An 18,446-nucleotide genomic window follows, 5' to 3' on the forward strand; every position below is an offset into this window, starting at 1 on the left:
TGGCAGCTAGGACATGGGGTATGCCTTTCAGACTGTTGACAGGACATTGAAATGCCCATGTTCATTCATTTAGTAAAACCTTAGTTGACATATTATCATTATATCTGAGTCTCAAAAACTGCTGTTTAATCTACTTAAATGAGTGTAATTTCTATTCTGGAGACCAGAATCTCCTCTGGTTAACTTGGCGCTTCTCTCCTACCTCTATATTTGTGAAATAGAAAATTCTGTGATGACAACTTCTTTTGTGGGTAGAGCAATACCTAGTGAGTAGAGTTGGCAGGCTCCTGATAGGATTTGATGAGCCTCTATTTTCTTATTGCTGAAGAAATAAGCAAAACCAGATAAAGGGCCCCATGGGAAGGAACACCATTGTAGAAGAAGAAAGTGCAAAGATAAGCCTGAGAGACATATACAGTAATAGCTGTGGTCTCCAGTCTCTTCATAAACATTAGCACGTAAGACTAAGTGGTCTGTTCCTCCACATCCTTGCTCAGTTGACTGCTCTCCTCGATATATTTTTGTCCCTACTTTCCCATAGAAGATCACCTTGATTTCCATTTTACCCCAATCTTATTGAACAGACGTATTATAGACTAGAGTCTAAAAAGTCTCGCATCATGACTGAGCTCATCTTCAGGACTGCCACTCATGAATGAAACATTCTAGAAATACAAAGAGAATGACGATGCCAAGATTGAACAGTGATAGAATGAGTAACAATAGTAATGATTCTTTCTGCTTCTAATGAGCATGCCCTCCAGTCTGAAGATATATGGTAATCTTCACGTGACAAAAACCATCTCTTCTCAAGAGGAAATAAAGTGTGTGTGTGCATGCATGCATGCTTGCCTGTGTCCGTGTGTGTGTGTGTGTGTGTGTGTGTGTGTGTGTGTGTGTGCATGCACACACATATGAAGGCATGCACTTTATAGTTAAAAGATGGGATGATTTGAATGAGAATTGCCCTCATGGGTCTTCAGCTTGTGGAATTGTTTGGAAAAGATTAGGAGGTGTGGCCTTTCTTATTGGAGTATCACTCAGGAAGGACTTTGAGGTTTCAAAAACCCTGCTGGCCTCTCTCTCTCTCTCTCTCTCTCTCTCTCTCTCTCTCTCTCTCTCTCTCTCTCTCTCTCTCTCTCTCTCTGTAGTCTAAAGATCAGGAGGTAGCTCTCAGCTACTTCACCATCACAAGTCCTGCCTGCATCCACACTCCTTGCCTCAATGATCATGGACTAACCATCTGAAGCTGGTTTTTCAATTAAATGTTTTATTCTATAAGCAGCCCTGGTCATGATGTCTCTTGACAACAAAAGAACAATAAGACAAAAGATTAGCATTTTATGAAACATGATCAGAGCAGAAGAAAGGCTGAAGCTAATGACAAGCAAAATAAAACTGAATCTGGCTGCTCTCAGAGTACAGGCTGCTCTGGACCCGCAGCTTCTAGCATTTGGAAAGGAAGAACACTGTTTGACAGAAAGGAACAGAAAGATTCCAAGTGAAATTTCCATTTTGTGTTCGGTTGTGATAAATAAGATATACAATGCATGTGTGCGAGGATACTGCGTTTTGTGTTTCTAGCAGTTAAGGTCCAAAGGGAGAACGTGGGGGAAAAAAAAGTAGGAATCTGTGGCTAACAAAGAGTTAATGTCTACTGAGCTTGTGAAACTGAGGTCATATCACATGATACAAGATGACAAGGGTATAACAAAGTCGATACTCATCCGCCTATGCCCAGTGTGACACAGGAAGGCCCTCTCTGGGTGTGAGGAGAATAGGCAGTGGACCAATGAATGGATGAATAGTGGTTTGAACATACAGAGAGGCAGTGTTCACTAATCTGAGTCAAGGCTTCTCAGAGGGAGTGGAGGTTTTGTAACTATAAGAAACGTTAATGAAAACTAGCTGGTCTAAGACAGACATTCCTTAGAACATCCTCATGGAAGACGTAGACCTCTCACAATCAAGACAGGAACTGACAGTTTTCAAAGCAATTTCTGAAATGAACCCGATGTTTTTAAAAATGTCTTGTGTTCAATAAATATCTGACTTTCAGTAGAAAATAAATTTCAGTTTCTATATAAAAACAACTTGACATTTTTCAGTAATACTTTTTAATGAGGATCGCTCTGAGCTATAATATAATGAAGTTTGTTTAAAGTAGAGCAGTCTGGCAATGCTTGGCATAACAATGAGGCATATGGCAGAACAGTTGTGATTTACTGGCAGAGGCTTTCGATTTTTGGAAACCTAGAGGCTTTCTGCATAGTGGACTCTGTCTTGCTATTCTGTTCTGAAAAGGAACCACAAAAAAACAATATGCTTAGATTATACTAGTCTGGTATGTATTTACAACATTTTCCCTTTGCATTTATAGTTGTAAATATGGGCTTTGCTCATACTGAAAAGTGAGGGACAGTTAAAAAGATTCCCTAGATGATTCATAATCCTATAATACTGCTGTACGACATACAGAAATTGTGTCATTTTAAAACACGAGGAATTGGTTTATAGTTAACGCTACTAAATATGGGATATTGAATTCTGGCTCTCAAACATGTACTTTGAAATTCTTAAGACAGCTGTAGGATTTGTATATGAGTGTCAGGGACTGGAGCATGCTCCAGTACCAAAGTCAATCACAATGAGGTCAGCATCTCCTCAGACCATGCAGACCTCAGTGTCAAACCAATAAATGACATTTCCTGTGCCTTTTAAAAGAAGCAGGCTCCCTTCAATTTTATAACTTTAGAGATTGCAAATGAATAGCGAATGGATCACCTACCCACTTCCTTTTTATAGCATATTAATTTTTTATCAGAGCCATACATTTTCCTGCATGTACTATTGTTTTTATTGCGGTTCTGTTTAACTAGCACATTTATGCCTGCAGGGATTCCCCATCTTGTCATCATGAATGGACCAAAACATAGAAAATGGAAGCAAGGCGAGCTGCTAAATGGCTTTCTTTTGGTTCCATTAATTCATGTTTGTGGCTTGTCACTCGCAGTCTCTGCACAGTGAGAGATGTGGCAGTGGGAAATACCCTCCCACTTAGGGATTACCTTGTCAGGCAGCATGATACAATCATTTCAGACTTTTTATTCCCTATATAATCAGTTTGATGAAAATCGCTGAAAACATACATTTTCACCGTTGCCCCTTTTGCCATTTATTTTCTTCCTTTACAGATAATCTTCTTTTGTAGGACCTTCAGAAGAGAGATAAGAAGAGATCACTAGAAGCAGCTAAATGGTGCCAATAATCCTGTCACACCCAGGGATGCTCACCTGGGAGGGGGTGACAGGGCCCTTGGGTTTTCACTGCCAGATCCAAACTGAAAGTCAGAACAGGCATGGGAGTGGTTATGCAGACAACCACAAAGGTGGTGTTTTCTTTCCTTCTGTTGTTCTGATCTTTCTGGACAGCAGGGCAGCATCTCATTGTTTCCACTAGGAATCTTCCCTCTACATGTCAGCTTCTATTTGTGATTTCAATAGCACTTGCCCCTGACTTCATATGTGTAAAAGCCCTTGGGAGCATACCATTTCAATGTTTTAAATTTAATCAGATCGTATTTGTTTTGTAATCGTAGTCAATTTGAAAATCTTAATAAAACCTCCCTCCTTTACTTCAACTCCCAAAGGCTGAAGGAAGAAATCATGTATTTATTTCACAAAGTTCGAATAAAGCACCTGTAACTTCATTATGCATATGAGTAAATTAACATAAATTTTAAATGTAGTTTTGCGAATATTGAAATTTCCCTCTGATTAAATGTAATAAATAAGCCATATTTGTGACAACACATTTTAACTGCTGTGCATTAGAACTAAACATGTGTGGTTATCAAGTATTAATGTTTAACTTGAGGCAACTTTAATAAACAGAAAAACATTTGTCTCACATGGTAAAGCAAGTTGTAGAGAATGGAAAGTCACCACCAGTACTTTCTGCTCATCAAAACATTCTGAGCAGTACTCAACACAGATTTGCAATGCTTCTGGAGTTTGGTATGAAGCAAACTGGATGCTTAGGGGAAAACCCTCTATTTTTTTTCTTTTTTTTCTCTATAGTATCATGTGCAATAGGCCTTCAGTTGCATACACAGAGTTCAGAGAAATCTTCTCTGCAATTTAAATTAATGAAAGCTTTTTGAAGTAGCCTCAGAATACAAAATTTAGGCTTCTTTCTATCACAGGGGTGAAGCTAGGAGTCCTGATTAGCCACACAATGCAGATTGCATCATGATTCATCCTTGAGGATCAGTAGTCTGAAATCCTGTAGTTAGCACTGGGTGCCCACCAGGAAGATTTCATGAACATTAGCTTAGCATTTGGCAGAAATACAATGTCAGCTGTCCAGACATCATTTTTCTCAATGAGCACATGTTTAGATGTTAAATAACCACAGAACCAAATCAATTGCACTTTCCATTGGCAGAGGTTAGTGCCCTGTGCAGTGAGATTATATCTTTAGAATGCTAAACATTGCTAACCTTGAAGGAACACAATAAATGTGCAAATTAAAATGATGAGCAGGCCAGAGAACTGCTGTTTCTCTAGGACCCAGATGCTCTTTTCCCTGTTCATTTATCAGAAGTTGTTCCCTTGGATGATTTTGTAAAATTATTCAGTTGACTTAAACTTAATGCTAAAGGAGCTGACAAATTAAGTCTGAGTCAACACTTCCAACAACCTATATATAATATAACACAAGCCTGGAGTCTGTGCTCAGGGTCACTGCTGGAAAGGGTCTTACACGGTTTGATTTCTGTTTAGTACCATTTTTTACCTGTTGCCAGGCAGCACGGGGTGCTATGTAGTGGGAAAGAAAAAGAGAGACCTGAAGGAAGTCCTTTTTTATTGAGTCATGTTTCAAGTTTGTCTTTAGTTTTGAAAATGACTCATTTACATCATGATCTTTCCTTCCTGGCCAAGGGTAAGTGGGGCCTTAGCAAGCTGGGGAGATAAACACTGTCTACTCCTGAATCCTAGAATCACCATTACAACTGGAAATCACACATGCTTTTCCATACTCAAACAGAGAAGCACAGACCAAACACTGCCTTAGCCTGGAGAGATGAGACGAGGGTTGAATCTAGCGTAGCTTGTCTGAGGTGTTCCTGCTTCTTCATGCTTTCCGTACAGCTTTTGTTATACATAAGGGGACACTAACTTTCGCAAGCAGATGGGTCCTATAATCAGTACATGGAAGGTGGTTTTTCTGGTGTTTACATCAGCTCGCCTCTGGAGAATGTTAGAGTCTAGTTCTGGAGAATTACTTTCTTCTTTAGGCAGGGCACAATCTCATAATATGATGTTTAATGAGCTAAATATTCCAGGAATAAGCTCTTATTTCCTTGAGACAATGAAAATGGTTCACTAAATGCACTTTAGCAACATTTTCATATTGAAGCCCCTATGCCATTTCTAGAGAAGTGCTAAAGTTCTTAATGGTTTGAATGTGTGACCTAACTCTCAGTGAAGATTTTTACATAGGCCATGTTGTCTGCCTGTGCCCTTTTCTTAAAATGGAATGCCCTTATTCATCTTCTGTTTTCAAAAGCTGCTGTCTATAACATAACTAGTTAAAAGTAGAGTATAATATAACATAGAGGGGGTGCTGATGACCATTATATACAAGGCATTATGTTCCCTCAAAATGCTTTCATATATTGTCCTAAACTATAGACATTGAGTATGGAATTCATTAGCTTTTGATACTAGATAGGTATAACTTGTTTTAAATTCTCAGAAAATCTACAACGTTTTATCTGATTGGTAACTTAAGAGATAATTTGGCTTTTGGTAGAACCACTTGAATGAAATATGACCCCTCTTCTACACCTTATTTAAAAATCAACTGAAATCCATAAAATACCTAAATGTATGGTGCACAAAGAGAAAAGTTACAGAAACAAAGATCAAGTACTTTAGAATGTTGACATGTAAAGAGGATTTTTTTTTTTTTTAGAAAATAGTCACTAACACAAACAACAGAAACAAAATTAGAAATAGGAAATTGTCAGGTTTAAAAACACATCCACAACTAAAGAAACAACAGAGTGAAGAGTTGACCTAAACAGCAAGAAATGTGAAGCCTATTGACAGAGTGCGGAACTACTATAAATACATATGAGACTCAACCCGACACCAAGCCAAAAACAAGGGCAGGTGATGACTAATCTTGTTTCAAGATGAGCTGTGTACATGGCCAAAGGGGGTATGGTAATATGTTCAGCACTGACAGTAACCAGGAAGACAGACACTGATCATCTCAGTCCAGTTAGAACACTGATATAAACAATAACTGGTAACAAATGTTGGTCAGAATGTGGAGAAATGGAAAACCTTAAACACTGTTGCTATGAGTGTAAATTAGTCATCACCATTTTGGAAAACACTTTGTATATCCTTAAAAAAATGAAAAGTAGCGCTGTATAATCATTACCATGCATATGTCCAAAGGAAATGGAATTTAGGTGATGATACTTACAGAGTTTTGGCATCATATTTCACAAGCACCAATATATAGACTGACATGAGCTTTCATCAGTGATGTATGAATGAAAAACATGAAGCATGTAAATAATGAGGGAGAAATCTTTTGATTTACCTTGTGGATAACCCCTGAAGGCATTCTGCTAAGCAAGAAGATACCAGGAACAGAAAGTCAAGTACTGTGCAATTTCACTAGTACATGGAATCTGATTTTTTTTCGGCCTGTAGAATTTTGTGAGTAGCATGAAGATGACAAGGAACTGGAGGCATTGTAGGTCAGAATAGGAGACTGGAGAGGTGCTATTCAAAGGATGCAGAGCTTCCCTGTGATGTAAATGGCCATGTGTTCAGAGATATAAGCAACTATAGTTCACAACACTGTATCACATTCATGAAAAATGCTGAGTGTGCATGTGAAATGTCCCAAGATGGCCTGAAATGATGGACATGCTAATCAACTAGATTCTAACAACACATAGTGTGTATCCTTCACAATAGCCTGTGGAAGATTATTTTTGGATGCATTGTAATACAGTAGATATTGTAACTCTGCAAATTCTTTGTTTAAAATTATGACTTAGAGTTATTTCTTCACTACCAGGTATTACTCTGAAGAAAGCTATCCTTATTTCAGTTCTTATAAAATGAGTATGATACTGTTTTGTTGATCACAGCAGAGTCTTCATAGTGATTTTATTTATTCCTAGCTTCCTTTTACCTCTTCCAAATTAGCCCAAGGCTAGGCAACTGCCAAAGGTTATACACTTGTTCCTGGGATCATCCAGGAGAGTATTTGAATCATGAAAGGGTGTGTGTCCAAGACAGAACAAGCTGTGAGCTTTTTTTCTCCATGAAACAAAGATTCCTTTGACAGTCAACTGGAAAAGGGCTCAGATGCTTGTTAATCTAGAAGAATGCAGCAGGAAGGGGCAGGCCACTTGTTGCCTCTTTGGATAACTACAGAAGTAGTTTCCTCAAATAAAATACATGAGTTCTGCATATTAAAGCTTAGATGCATGTTAGTGCAGATGTTTGGGATCACAATGCCAAAATAATTTTTAATTGCAGACTCGTGGGAGTTTAATAAAATCTATGGTTTTATGTGTACATATGTGTGTATATGTGTGTATCTATATGTATACCTGTGTATATATACATATAAAATGTTATATATACCATATATGGCAATATACAATATGTTATATATTGTATTATATTATATATATACAAAAATATAAAAATTAATGATTTGGAGATTTTGAAAGTCACATATCTGAGACTGATTCTCAGAAGGTATGAGGCACTTGGCATGAATGTCAGATGCCATCAGATTCTGCCTCTCTTTGAGACTGGCTCATAATGTCTTTCTTTATTGCACTTTTTCAACATTAGGCAGACTTGGCACTTTCAGCTTCCCCAAAACAGAAACCAGACACTTGATGACTTTAGTTATCTCAGACAATATATTGCTTAGAGAATTGAAAAGCTGTATATCTTATTTGGGGCTCTCCTGACTCAAGCAGCTAGTTATTTTTATTGCCTTGCAAGAATTTGGAGTTGGCCTGGCAGTTGGGTCTCTGATTTTATTCATTTCACTGATTAGGCTCATTGGTGAGATGGGTGATTCCAGGTGAGGGGCTATCAATTACCACAGTTTCTTCAGCCTTCCAGTGATGTGTGCTCTAACCAAGGAAGCCAAAGGAGCCCTCAAAACCATTTGAGGGATTTGGGGATTGTTTGTAATTTACCATAGAATCATTATTATATTGATCATAATGTTCTGTACTTATGGGGATTAATTAATAGGCCTAAATATGAAAGGATGGATGCTAATGACATTAACAGGAGCCATAATTATAAAACCTAATTTCGAATAATTCAATAGTTGTTTAGTAATCAGATTCTTTTGAGTTTAAATGAAAATCAAGTGGACATTTTATTCATAGAGACATCAGCAATGCGGTGATGTATAATCACACTTGCTGGTAACCTCATCAGTGCTGTGCAGAAGGCGACAGAAAGCCTCTGGTGTGACCATCAGAGGCTGGTTGGTATCTTTAGATGGACAGGATAATCTACAGAGTAAAGTACTGCTTCTGCGGGCTCCAGTCTTGGTTGTTTTCTTAGTAACTGCAGGATTTCTTCCCTCCTGTCTATATCCTGACAGATAGGCTTCAGTGCATTCATCCAAATGGGGGAAGACTGACTGGCTGATGAGATTGTTTTGAGGATCAGGCAAAAAATATTTGCAAGATCCTTAATGCCATATTAAACATATTAAACAGTTCAAACATATGTGCTGCACAGCCATGTTAGATTCTTACTGCTCGGCAGCAATTTATCTGGGGTTGAGTATATGAAGATTTTTGAAAATCAAGGCTCACAGAAATCTCCTCCAGGATATGAGCCTTGGGCAATTTTCGGAGTCATATTGTGCCTCAGTTGCCTCCTCTGTAGCATGATGCATGAAATTTTCCTTCATCAAAGAGCTGTTCTGTGACTTAAATTAGTTAATATATATGTGAACAGAAGATTAGTACATAGAAGTATTTGTATTATTATTTATTAAATTGTTTTAATTATGTTTATATTGCTGTGATAAAAGATCATGATCAAGGCAACTTATAGAAAATATAGAAAAAGAGACTATCTGGAACCCACAGTTTCAGAGGGTCGGAGACCATGACCTTCATGTTGGGGAAACACGGAAGCAGTAGGTAGGGATATAGCTGGAAAAGCTCCTGGGACTTCACATCCTGATTCAGAATCAACAGGCAGACAGAGCTAACTGGGAATGGCATGACCTTTTGAAACTTCAAAGTCTGCCTCCCTTGACATGATTCCTAATCCTTCCCTAACTGTTCCACCAACTGGGGACTAAATACTCAAATATTTGAGTGTTGTAGGAGAGCTGCTTGTTTGTTCCTGGCTGTGGCCCTGAAATAATCACAGAGAAACCGTATTATTTGCAGTACTGTTTGGCCAATAGCTTAAGCATATTTCTGGCTAACTCATATCTTAAATTAACTGATTTCTATTAATCTGTGTATTGTCACGAGGCTGTGGCTTACCATGTAACGTTCCTGTGTCTGTCTCCACTGGGGCTACATGGCTTCTCCTGACTCTGCCTTCTTTCTCCCAGCATTCAGTATAGTTTTCCCTACCTAGTTCTACATTGCCCTATCAACTGGCCAAGGCAGTTTCTTTAGTAACCAATGCTATTCACAGCATACAGAGGGGAATCCTATATCATTTGAGCATGTGAGAGTCATTCTCATTTCAAACACTGAAAGAACATAAAATATTTGTGTTATTATTTTTTAACCTGTGGAGAAAGGCATACCTACAAGCAGCGGAGTAAGATATATTAACAAATAAAATGTACTTCATCTGCCTTAGGAACTGTGGCAAGATGTTAAGAGATGATAGTATATTAGTAGGTAGTCCTCACACCTGACATCTGAAGCAAACTCTCAGTTCTACTACCTATTAGTATAATGATGAGAGAAATCAGAGCTAAGGAGAGAGGTTGATTCTTTAAGAATTCAGTATCCACGAGTCCTTCTCTATATTATAACAAGAACGAGAGACTAGTTCTCAAAATTTTAAATTCATATTAGTATGTATGTGAGTGAGGGGTGGATCCAGTTGTGCAGTAGCACATGTATGAGGTCACAGGGAAGTCTTCAGACATTAAATTCAGATTATCAAGCATTTACACAAAGGCATCTCTCCACTGAGCCTTCTCACAGCCCACAAATGGTTTTCAAAAATGAATAGAGCTTTTATCTTACCTGAGATAGTCATCTCTTGACTACTATATCCAAATACCCATAATCGTTAATTTGCAAAGAGAGGTTCATTTTGGCTCACAGTTTTAGATGTTCTAGCTTGTGACCAATTAACTCACTACTTTGGGACCTGATTGGGCAGTAAATAAAGGCAAGAACTCTTAAAAGAGAAACAACAACAAAAATCAAAATAAAACAGAAAAAAAAAGAAACAAACAAAAATCTTGTCACCTCATGGCCAGGAAGCAGGAGAGAGCTGGTGCCATATCGTGTCCTTCAAGACAGTGCCTCAGCGCCCTCCAGACCTCCTATGAGTTGCCTCCTATTAAGACATCCATCTCTAAGTATCTCCACACTGGAGTCAAGTTCTTGATCTTTGGGTTCATTCAACACTTAGACTATAGTATAATCTGTAACTACAGAGGAATTGATAGCAGCCTGGGAATTGGTTTGGAACCGAACATCAGATGTGAACCGTCTCTGCTGCCTTTCGGCACTCGTATTTGCCAAAGACTCTCATTTTCATCCTAACTGCCAAGAACACAGCGAGTAAAGTAAAACCAGGAAGGTTTACTCAAAACTACAAAGCTGGGTTCTGGAGAGATATCTTGGTGTGTACACAACTTGCTGCACAAGATTTAAGACCAGAGTTCCCCCAAACTCATGAAAATGCCAGGCATATGCAGGAGCCTCCCTGTAACCCCAGTTCTTGGAAGACAGACTCAAGCTGGATGGCTAGACTAGCTTAGTCAGTGAGTTTAAGTCAAGTGAGCAACCTTGGTCAGTATGTAAAGTGGAGAATGAGTGAAAAAGGTACCAGATGTCAACCTCACGTATATGTGCACCAACACATATACACCCTCAGGCCCACACATGTAAACATACATACACACATGCATAGTTCACACATGAACATTTATAAAAACATAAAAACAAACGAACAGTCTGGAAGTGGTGGCAGATCCCTATAAATTCACCAAGAAGAGGAAGAATTCTATATTGTGAATTCAGTGCCAGCCTCATTACATAGTGAGACATCATGCCAAAAAACAAACAAACAAATAAAACAAATATAAGATTGGGGGAAAAAAGCAGCAACAACAACAACAAACAAAAAACAGAAGTTACCTTTATGAAATTCTCAAAGAATAAAGAAACAATCAAAAATTTAAAAACACAAAGTAGAAGGTAGAGGTCAGTGGTTTAGGTGAAGCCTGTATTCTGAGGTGCAGCTGTTTTCCTAATCCCATGCTTCTTCAATGAATCACTGCATGTGACTATCCAGTCAGCATCTAGTTGCTTGATTCATTACTCATGGCCTGTCCTGTGACATGGATCACATGACAATAGTATTTGGTTAAATTCAATTCACACTTGTACTGCTTCCTTGAGTGTGCCCTCCTTGCTACTCAGTAAAAAGGTAGTCCACAACACACAGTGTGTCTCTGCCAGATAACTGGAATATTTGGGAGTTCCATTTCTTTTTAGAAAATAAGTTTATTTTATTGAGTGCATATATGAATATAATAGGGGAGGGCATCACAGCACGCACCTGGATGTCAGAAGACAACTTCATGCCATCTCCCTTTCCTTCCTGTGCATCCCAGATAATGACCTCAGACACCACCAGGCTCATGCACCACGCAGTTTACCTGCCAAGTTCCACGGTTCTCATTTCTAATACTTTTTAAATTATTATTATTACTTAATTTTACTTACAACATACTTACTTATCGTTCTTTCGTAACAAAATATCCATCAGTTCTTGGACTTGACTGTCTCATTCCCAGATATTCTGAGTGGAGGAAAGTGGGGTTCTGCCCTTAAGTGTCTTCTTTGTCAGAGCTCGAAAGGAGATGACTCGTCGCCGCCCTCTAGTGGAAAGAAGCAACCCGCAAAAACTTCCAAGCCCAGTGTCTGGGTGGACTGTATTTTATTTAAAAGTGCCTTTGTAAGCCGGTAGCTTAAAACTAAGGCATCATTGTTGTTATGTTGATGCTGTAGTACACTTGACCCCAGTTCCTCAGACTATAAAAGCCCATGAGATGCTCAGTGAGTTCCGGAACCAGGTTGTATTTACAGCAAAGGACTTTACCAAGAGCATGTTAAATTTCAACGGCAGAGGTGATGAAGAAATACTAATTTGGATACTGTAAAAACATTTTTTCAGTTCATAACTGACAATGAGACTACCCAAGCTTTTGGTTACTTCAGAAAATTCCTTTTATCTGTGCAGGAAGTAGGCTGGATCGGTGCCAAGCACTGATAATAAGAGAAAGAGGTTGTGCATCCTTGATATTGTGTATTCTTCCATATGTTCTTGTCCCTCTCCCTCCCTCGGCCCTCTTCCTTTCCCCTCTTCTTCTCCTCTCCTTTTCCTTCCACACAACAGCATGCTAAGCACTCTCTATATCGCTGAGCTAACCCCACCTCTTAGAATTTCTTAATCTATGTATTTCCCAACATCATTAACCCTCTACTGAACTCGAGAAGCAGTGATGGAAGAACTCAGAACATGAGACAGAGCTGGTGTTGAGGTTAGATTTGAGTTCTGCAATGTAACAGAGAGAAATGAGGAGAAGAAAGGATTGAAAGGGATAGACGATGTTTAGTAGTGGTACCTGCGGAGGAAAAGTTAAGGCAATGACTTGGAATCATGGCAAGATGGCTGTGATTTACCCAGCGCCTGATGTGGACCACACACCACGCTAGTCCTGCATTGCATCTTCTCCCTTTAAACTTAACAACAGCAGCTATTTCCTGTATCTACTCTGTCTGCTCTGTAGTTTAGATTAGAAACAGAGGTATCAGGGAGTGAAGCTAGCAGATGATGGAACACAGATACCATGTCTGTTGAATTCTGAAGCCAGTTCCAACAGCCACACAGTCAAAGGATCCCCACACACAGTGGCTGGTCACTGAAAGTGCAGAATGTTCTCCCCAAAGCCGTGACTAGGGCAATAGCAAGGACATTCTCTTCTCTGTGTTTCTGTGATTTATTATTGTTGGAAAACTGGCAGCGAGTCACCTTATCCTAGTTACTGTCCATTGCCTTCAGTGCTTTGCCTTGCACCTGTGCTTATTGTATACAAAGCAAAGAGCATCTTTGCAGACTCATAGAATTATAGTCGTATTCTAAACCTGTATTTATCTACTCAGAATCTAAAATCCAATATAGACAGATAATTGAAAAGGCAATACCTCCCAGCCTGAAATTTATTTTACAGATGTAATTTAAACCTCAAAGCCTTTATTTTGTTCCCTATGGGATGAGGAAAACACTTTTTATAAAGACCAATAAAAATAATTGTGAAATGTTATATGCAGTAATTAGGTTTTAATATTTTCAACAACAACTAATAACTGCAACTTTTAAAGATGCTGTGGTGCTGCAGTGAGCACTGCTTTAAGACCTGGAAACAAAGGGTCTCCTCACGTAACGGATGAGAATGAATTTTTACTGGGGTAGGCCAACTCCTGCCTGACATCTTCATGGCCCACTCTGCCTGAGGAGCATGCCCTATTCCCCACTCCCATGAGAACATTTGAAGGAAAGTATTTTTATAAAGAGATTTGCTTGGTGTCATTCTTCTGGATGTTTATATTCATGTAAGGGAAGCTAACTATTGACAGCACTGACTACTACTGTCTGTAATATAGATTACTGTGTGATTCCTATGATGATGAGGGACGCAGGTCAGGGCTTGGAAGACAGATTGGTCTGTAAAGTGCTAAGTGCATGAGCACCTTTGTTGGATCTCTGCATCTATGTGAAAAGCTAGACATGGCAGTGTAATCCTGTAGTCACAGCCTGGGAAGGAAGGCAGAAACAGGTGCGTTTCTGGCCAGATTAGCCAAATTGGTCTCAAATTACTAGGAGGATAGTGATTGAGTTCAATAATTGATATAGACCACTGGCTTCCACATATACCCATATACAAACATACAAAGATACAAAAACAGATGTACACATGAGACATAAACATCCATAAAACACGACTCTTAAGTACAAGTCATATTTTAAAACAGTGTTAGTGCTTCCCTGGTATTAGACATGTTTGCAAGAGATGTAAAAAAAATGGAAATGAAGGAAGCAAAACCTGAGAGTAAGGGAAAATTCCTAATCTACAGTTAGAATGTCTGTGAACTGCAGTCTGTGGTCAGACTCCATTAAGGGCAACATTGAGTTGAAATGAGATATGGTTGATCTCGGGAGCATTAAGCTACTTCTATTTTCACCCACCTACACTCGCTCTCCAAGTAGTAATTCCTGGAAAGTTGCTGTCACATTCATTGCTGCTGAATAAAATTCAGAATAAAGCAGTCACTTCAGACCTGTGTCCAAGGTAGATTAACATTAAGAACTGAAAGAAAATCTAGACTTGTGTTGCCTGTAAGGAAATGGTCCAAGAGATGGAACTCTGTTGGTTTTTAAATATCATCTGGTGTTCAAGTCGGGCAGACAAGTTTCTAAGGTTTTAAATCTCTTTGTCTCTGTTAAAACTTGACTGATAGTCAGCTCTTTTTCATCTGCAAATTGCCCTTCTAGGATTTCTTGGGAAAGTGTTATGGGAAATACTTAGCATTCGCCTGGCTATTTAATTCTCATAAGGCATTACCCTGATACAACATTCCCTCTTCTTCTCATCCCCCAACTCTTAGTTAACACAAACTGCTGAACCAAGAAATTATCTCAGTTGAAATATTTTCTGAGAAAAAAAAATGCTGACCAGTTCCTCAAATTTAGTTTGCCACCCTTCATTGGCAACTTCTTATTAATTCCATCATTAAAGTATGCACATTCCCCAATATCAGTAACTCTGGGTACATAGCTCATTAATTCCTAGAAGAAAATCAAGGCTCTGATGGAAGCAGTGTTTGTTGATGGCAGCGGAGACCTAAACTCTACTCACATAGCAGCTCCTCTCCATAGTGCAGAAGCATTGCCTCCGTTCTCCATGGAGGTGATCCACGCATTTCTCTGGCTTATTTCATATTTCATCTCTTTCTATAATGAAAATATCCGTTTCCTTTTGAAATTGATGTCCTTCCTTGTGCTTTTTATTGATACTACAATTTTGAAAGTTTCTTCAGCAAATTCTACTGACCTTGATCAAGGGTTGCTGGAGTCTCTGCCATCAACTGTATGACATTCATTGGGTCAACCCATTGGTAGTACAAAATTAGATTTTTCTACCTTGTATGTATGTATGGAGGAAGATGGAAATAATTGATGCTGCAGAGTCTGTGTGACTGTGAGTATAAGACTCTGACACTTTACTATTAACAGCAGCAGTCACCATTTATTGAAAATCCATTGGATTTGTTATCAGAATTATTATGCCTATGTTCTGAGATAGAATACTAAGAATCTAGATAAATGAAAAAAAGCAATTTGAGTGTCAAATCTATGTACTTTATGTCATTGACACTTTTTGGTCAGAAATGACTCTGTCACTCCCTCATATTCTCTTTCTCTCTCTCTCAATCTCTCTCTCTCTCTCTCTCTCTATATATATATATATATGTATATGTATGTATATGCATATATACATATATATATACATATATATATATATATATATATCTCACACACACACACATGCACACAACATTCTAGAAGGCAAATTTCTTTCGATGTGCAACATTTGGGAAGGTGCTTGAACTATAACTTAATTTCCTATGTTTTGGGCACAAACTGGAAAAATAGCAGTAGATATGTGGGTACATCTGATTAAAAGTTATTAATGTTAAGGGACCACACAATTCTCCTCACACAGTTTCATTTATGTCTGTGAGTATTATAGAGCTAGTTTGTATTTGTTGTTAAGTAAACACTACTTTATTAAAGTCAGTATTACGTGAATGAGTTTCAGTGGTGATGAGACTCTCTCAAAGCACTTAGGGCCCTGGTCTCAGATGGCCTCAAAGCGTAAGTGCACATAGGAAAGAGGGAGATTTCATTCTCAGAATTCTCAAGGGGTTTGACTTGACTTGGGTTGGGACTCCAGGATAAAAGCATTCCAATGATACTCAGAGACTCTCCATTTCACTGTTTTCTTTATGAAGCATGCCATATAGAAAGTAGGCATGAAGACAATACAGAAAGTGTGGAAAGATAAAGAGGATGAGACTCCACAAAACCAGCCAAGGAATGTAAGGCATCTCCTGCCTTATGGCAAAGTTGTTTACACAATCTAAATAAAATTTGTAGTTATCCATAAGGTCCTTTTTCTGAAATTATCATATAAGTGACTCCATACCTAGCTTAAAAATCACCAATAAATGAGCATTCATCATTTGGCAGAGGCATTGGTTGAGTTCAGATTCTTCTGAGGCTCTGTCACAAATGATAACCTCTATCAATAGGACAATGAGGACTGTTTTGATCTTCTTTTAATTAATATTGAATTTTATGTGTCAGTTTAATACAGGCAAGGAGACACAATTATGCCCTGAGTGCAGTAAGTCATACGTTCACAGATTTTGACAGACAGACGGGGTAATTTCAGTGGTAGGAGTTAATTTGCACTGGCATTAATGCATGAGAAGGTTGATGACTGGATCTAATCGTTTCCTTGGTACTAGCTTAGTGAAAAAACATGCTTCATGAGCCATGCTGTAGGAAGTTATTGATTACGATGGCTTCTCCAAAAATGTATTGCTAAATTCACTTTCCTTCATAATCCGACTTTGACCCCGAATTTAACTTTAAATACATCCTTTTCTTTCTCCTGCTTCCTATTCCTTTCATCCCTCCTACATAAAATACTGGAACAGATGTTAAAAGGTGGGGGAATTTATAACTTCCTTTTAGTTGCCCAAGAAAGAAATACTTTTGAAAAATGACTTTTAAAAATTCAGCATTATCCATCTTATTGACTATTGCATATAAATAGAGTGCATGCATTAATGCAGACAGAAATAAGTTTATGTTTTATGAGATTGCATAGTGTCTACTCTGCAAATGTTCTGTTTCTTAGGAGCTGTGACCAGTCAGTCAGTGATTTAGAAAGAGTGCCTTTTCCTTGTGTGGAGATGGTGTTTGGAAGGGTACACTTTCAGGTACCTTTTCCGAATACTTGTATTGTATTCTGCAGTGTCTATACTTTACTACAACCATTGGCGGTGTCAGGGAGATGTTTAAAGACTTAAATTTTATTATCAGGATATTTTATTCTCTACAATGCACCTGATTTTTTCCCTTTAGCTGAACTAAAATACAACATTTACATAGGATTTTATTGTGTCCAACTTTACTCTGTTATTCAAGCATGGTGTCTTTTGTCCTTATTCTTATCTAGTTCTAATCACAGGCTTGCTACAGTAGTTTAGTATAATATTGTCATATTGCTGTTTCTTAACATAGATTAGACACTGGTTTTGTGTGTGTGTGTGTGTGTGTGTGTGTGTGTGTTTCCAGAGACAAGGTTTCCCTTAAGTTTGAAGATTAATATAAATGATTTTCCACCACTTCATCTCAGTGGGCAAATGAAGGCATGTGAAGAAGGGAACACCAACCTACATGAACTTCATGTTGAAATGGATTTTCTTTAAATGTACATGTATACAGCTTAACACACGCTCATCACACATGAAAAAGACGGGTCTCTCTCAACCTGATTGCTAGTTGTTGACCTTTAAAAAGCCTCAAAAACTTGTTAGTTCATTTTCTAGTTTTTGGGTCTACTTACACTAAGTCAGTAGTGAAGGGTATAATCTCCAGACTTGGTATCCATCTGCCTTGCCAACCTGGTCTGCAGGGCATAAAGAAGATGTTTGGTGTAGAGGCGTGCCCTGAAAACTCAGCACGGAAGCTTACATCTGCCATCTGCCCGAGTTTGAGGTTAGTCAGTGCTATACAGTGGCTTTCAGGCCAGCTACAGAGCTTGACCCATCTCTAAAACAAGCAAACTAAATAAATAATGAGTTTGTCATATGGAGAGTGTTGGCTTATTTTTTCTTTTCTTCCTGGTGAAAAACATTTGAAGCCATAGGTCCATTGCTAACGAAGCCCATTTGTTTTTGATGGAGCGCTGATGTAACTATATACCTTATAACCAGATGTTTCTCCCCACTTTCTATTTAGGACAGTTGGTACTTCATTATAATTCTGTCTTCACACCCAACAGAACAGAACACAGTCATA

At 38.4% G+C, this 18,446-nt stretch overlaps 1 protein-coding gene across 18 annotated transcripts in view; it reads left to right on the forward strand.

The window, feature by feature from the left end:
* Nrxn1 (neurexin 1) overlaps nt 1-18,446 on the forward strand; it is a 1,076,729-nt gene that overhangs the window by 257,928 nt on the left and 800,355 nt on the right. Inside the window, exon 5 of one of the 18 annotated variants that reach the window (XM_038319674.1) lies at nt 13,318-13,334. The exons of the other annotated variants lie outside the window; for them this stretch is intronic. Coding sequence (XP_038175602.1) covers nt 13,318-13,334 — 17 coding nt within the window. The remainder of the gene's footprint in view (nt 1-13,317; nt 13,335-18,446) is intronic. 18 annotated transcript variants of the gene reach the window in all.

This window comes from Arvicola amphibius, chromosome 2 (genome assembly GCF_903992535.2).
Source record: "Arvicola amphibius chromosome 2, mArvAmp1.2, whole genome shotgun sequence".
Taxonomy (NCBI): domain Eukaryota; kingdom Metazoa; phylum Chordata; class Mammalia; order Rodentia; family Cricetidae; genus Arvicola; species Arvicola amphibius.